This window comes from Eimeria tenella, genomic scaffold (genome assembly GCF_000499545.2).
Source record: "Eimeria tenella Houghton genomic scaffold, Eth_scaff124, whole genome shotgun sequence".
NCBI lineage: Eukaryota > Apicomplexa > Conoidasida > Eucoccidiorida > Eimeriidae > Eimeria > Eimeria tenella.
Genome location: NW_013541492.1, coordinates 1 through 4,105, shown reverse-complemented (window position 1 = coordinate 4,105; position 4,105 = coordinate 1). Strand labels below are relative to the sequence as shown.

General features: G+C 53.2%; 1 protein-coding gene across 1 annotated transcript; it reads right to left on the bottom strand.

The window, feature by feature from the left end:
• Positions 1-433: 433 nt before the first annotated feature.
• On the bottom strand, positions 434-2,864 carry ETH_00016585 (RIO1 family domain-containing protein, putative; the record flags this gene model as incomplete). Its single annotated transcript, XM_013373192.1, has 7 exons — positions 434-512; positions 613-697; positions 1,008-1,399; positions 1,533-1,653; positions 1,800-1,941; positions 2,142-2,353; positions 2,489-2,864. 7 exons carry the CDS (start codon positions 2,862-2,864, stop codon positions 434-436), a joined length of 1,407 nt encoding a protein of 468 aa, XP_013228646.1.
• Positions 2,865-4,105: the final 1,241 nt, after the last annotated feature.

Here is a 4,105-nt window from a genome sequence, read left to right as displayed (position 1 = left end):
GCTCATGCACGTGAGATGGGCCAGCCAGCACGATCTACGAGATCAGCACGCTGGCTGCAGGCAGCGCCATACTGTATCCATACTTTTGTACTTTTAGATATGCTTATATATCTTTTGTCTAATAGTGTATCCTATGTTTCTGTTCGTAGATACTTACGGCAGATACTTACGTGTGCAACTACGCCGATACGGCAGTAAAACATATCTTGAGTAAAAGAATACGGAAGTTCGCTTTCAGCCAAAAAAAGAAGCTAACAATCAAATTTGGCCATCTGTCGAGCCTTTATTCCCTCTGCATTTTTGTTGCTGCCGAAATTTCCTTTGCTTTTCTTCTTCTGATTCTTTGCCTGCACCCTCTTGCGCACAGCGTCCCGTGTGTGCCTGTACAGAAAAAAAAGGCAGGTAAGAGTTAGGAAATGTAACATGAATCCCACTAGTCAGCGAGACACTGTTGCAGGAGCAGCAGCCGCTGCAGCTGCCGATGCACCAGTTTTCTGTAAGACAACGTGAAGCTGCACGAAACCAAAAGAATGACCCTGCATTCAACCACATTTATGGCGTCAAAGTGCTTCTAAGAAGCATGCAGACAAAGAAACAAACAAAAAGTTTTACCTTCTGGCTGTGGGGCGCCAGCAGTGAATCAGTGCCTGCTGCTCCTCGAGAGGCAAGGGCTGGGTGGAGCCTTCCTTTGCCTCTTCTGCGTGCAAAAAACACAACTGAACTACAATAAGGAACCACTGGAGCAGCTGCTGCAGCGTAGACACAGCAGGCAGTGAATTCAAATTGAAGTAAATGAAGAACAAGATGGGCTGGGGGGGTTATTGCTCTATGTCTGGCACAAGTAGCTGCTCACGCACAGCCAACAGCCACCGTGACTTGGAATCTTCAACGGCTGCCACTGCTCTTTTTACGGACTCTGTTTCCTCTGCTGCTTTTCCTCATTGTGCTGCTGGTCTTCTGCTGCTCTGCATGCAACAGTGGTCAAAGAGGTGCCCTTTGGGACTCACCGCTGTCGGAGGCACTGCTTGCTTCTTGGCTGTCGTCGTCCAACTTACATTCCCGTTTCAGCGATTCATCTTGCACGTCTGAAGCCGACTGTTCCTCTTCTTCTTGTGCTTCTTCTTCTGAGCTTTCCTGAGGTTTTGCAGAGCCGCAGCTTTCCTCTTCGTCTTCTGTCTCAGACTCATCCGAGCAACTTGACTCCGTTTCATTGTTTTGCCGCGCAGCCAGCGCGCCTTCCAGCAGTTCCGCCTGGTGCTCGTCCAGGTCGTCAGAAACAGAAATCAAATTGCAAGAAGACTCTTCTCCATCAGCAGCGCCTTCTGCACGGCCCTCATCCAGAGCTCCATCTGCAGCAGAGGAAAGCTTCGTTTCGCGTCCTTCAACAACTTCATCGAACCTGAACCAGACAAAACAAAGATGAAAGGCAGCACAAAAAATAGCCTCTACATACATTCTGTAAACAGCACAAAGCAATGAAAGCCCCAAATTACTAGCCCGTAACTGCTGCTGCGGGTGTTTGTTTCGCGTACTTGGGCACTGTGGTAACTTCGACGAGAAACTTCCGTTCAAACAGACGTTTTATACACTGAACATCGCGGTCAAAGTAGGCTGCTGCATTTCGATGGTAAATTGAAACCATTTGAGGAAGATCTGTGCCATGGCATGGCGCACGCAAGAACAGAAAAGTTGAATTCACCTGGGCCCCACTAGCAAATGCCGCAATTCAAAAACGCGCAGGGCTTGAAAACACTCATAAAGATGCAATTTTCGAGCGCGAGAAACCCGTGGTGTCTGACCTATCATTGTTATGTGTCCCGCGTCGTCAATCATCAGGTTGAATTCGTTGAAATCCCCGTGGATTAGCCCGCAGTGCGCAAGCCTCACGATGAGCTTCATCAGCTTCTCGAGCACAGCCAAAGGGTCTTTAAGTTCTCTGACCTGGCGCACATCAGCAGCAAGAACGGCACAAACCAACGGAGAAAAAGCGAAACTGAAAACAGAGCCAGCAGCAGCTCCCGAAGTGCCGCGCCGGCTGCTGCAGGCTCTTCCACGGAAGGGAGATGTCGGCCAAATGGACTTTTTCGCAAGCTGAGAAACTCAAACATCTATTTGTTGCATCGGGGAGAAGCGAGGAGCACCTGAGTCAGGGGGATCGCGTCGATGTACTCCATCAGCACGGCATGCCGGTTCATGTCCACTGGCTCTGGGACCGGAAAGCCGTGGGAGTGCAGCGCCTTCAGATATGCAAACTCGCGCACTGCAGCTAAGTGCGCGAGGTAGTGCCAGCTGCAGTGCATGCGGTGCTGCATGTAGTCGCGGTTCTTCTTGATGGAGCGGAAAGAAATGCGACCTGCCACAGCAACACCGGCGCAGCCGCAGCAACCAGAGCCTAGTTGCTGTTCCCTGGCTGCTGCATGCATTCAAGTTTGCAGCCACTTGTTGAATTCGCGTGCTGCGCGCCATGCATTCCTCTGCAGCAACTCACCGAGTCGGTGCAGTTTCAAGATCAGCACTTTCCCGTCTGTGCCTTCGCAAACGTGAATGTCGGACTCTTTGCCGACGCCAACTCTGACGCCAACTCCTTTGATGAGGCCTCTCTTGACGAAGGCGTTGAGAGCCAGGTAATCGTAGCCCAAATAGGTCATTTTGTACCCGTCGTACGATTTGGAGCTGTGGAAAACAAGCTTGTTTTTGAGCAAAGTGCTCAGGATCTGGCGAATGGAGTGTCTTCGAAGACCTGCAATCTGCTCAATCAACGCCGAGGACACAAATTCGTGGTTCTTCATTCCCATTTCCACGGCGATCAGCACCCGAAACTCCCCCTTGGTCATGTACCGCAGCACGTCCGCCTGGAGCCTCATCTTCAGAGAGCATTTGTGTTTGTTTTCAGGCACTCCTTTTGCGTCTTCCTGCCGTTTGTTGCCTTTATAAAGCAGCACAACACCTTAAAACGGGCGCCGCGGCTCTTGGGATTACGAGAGAGCCTCTTCTGCAATGGAACTCGAAGCGGAGTGCTGCTCAAGGCAATAGCTGGGCGAACGGGGAGCGCTAATGATCGTCTTCTGCCCCCCGCACATACTTATGAAACAAAAAAAAACTGAAATTCAGTTCAAAAAGCAACAGAGGTTCAAGAGAAACTCCGTTCGGCCCTCTGGGAACCCCACAGCTTCACTAGAACGCGGCAGATCGGAGCAGCAGGCAACACTACATCCATGGGGTCTAAGTTCGGAGAACTTGAGAGTATTAATTATTTTTTGTTTGAGCATAGCCTTTTAAAGTAGTTTTCACTGTTTCCCCTCGCAGCCGACAGAGCCTTGGGGCCCCCAAGACGCGAGGACTGTCTGGCTCGCCACTAGATCTTCCGGCCTGCGCTGTGTGTGTGCCTCTGGGGTTCCCGCAGCTCCTCATTTCATATTTCATTTCGCATTTCTTTATTGCATTTATTAATTGAATATATCTGAGCAGCTTCGGCTTTGCTTCCCCCGGGCGCTGCTGGCCGTCGGCAGCTGGGCGCCCGCAGCGCAGCAAAAGATGATCCGGGGGAAAGCTGCTGCGGCGCTGCTGCTGTGAAGGCGCCCTGCGGCTGGGCAGCAGCTGCGTCTCTGAGGCCCCCCAGCAGCAGCGCAGCAGCGCAGCAGCACAGCCGCGCAGCAGCAGCAATGGACTTCGAGTCTTCAGAGAGCAGCTCCACCCCCTGCACCCCGCAGCTGCTGGAGGCCGCCCCAGCGCCTGCAGGGCCAGGCTCTCTGCGCCGGCGGCGGTGCCCCCAGTCCCGCCGCGGCTCCGCCGCGAAAGCAGAAGCAGCAGCAGCAGCAGCAGTTCAGCAGCAGCAGCTTCCCGCGCAGCCAGCAGCAGCGACAAATGTGAAGAAGGAGCAAAAGGAAAGCCCCTGCTTCTGCTCCCCAGCGTCTTCTGAACTTTCAGAAGTACCCAAACGGCAAGAGCCCCAAGGGCAGCCCAGCCAATCCAGCAGCAGCAGCAGCAGGAGGGGCCCCCCTGCTGCTGCTGCTGCTTCGGTGTCTCTCCAGGGGCCCCCTTCTCTTTCCACCCGCTTGCCGGGTTCCTTCAAGACCCCCGGGGGGCCCCCTAAAGGGGCCCACTG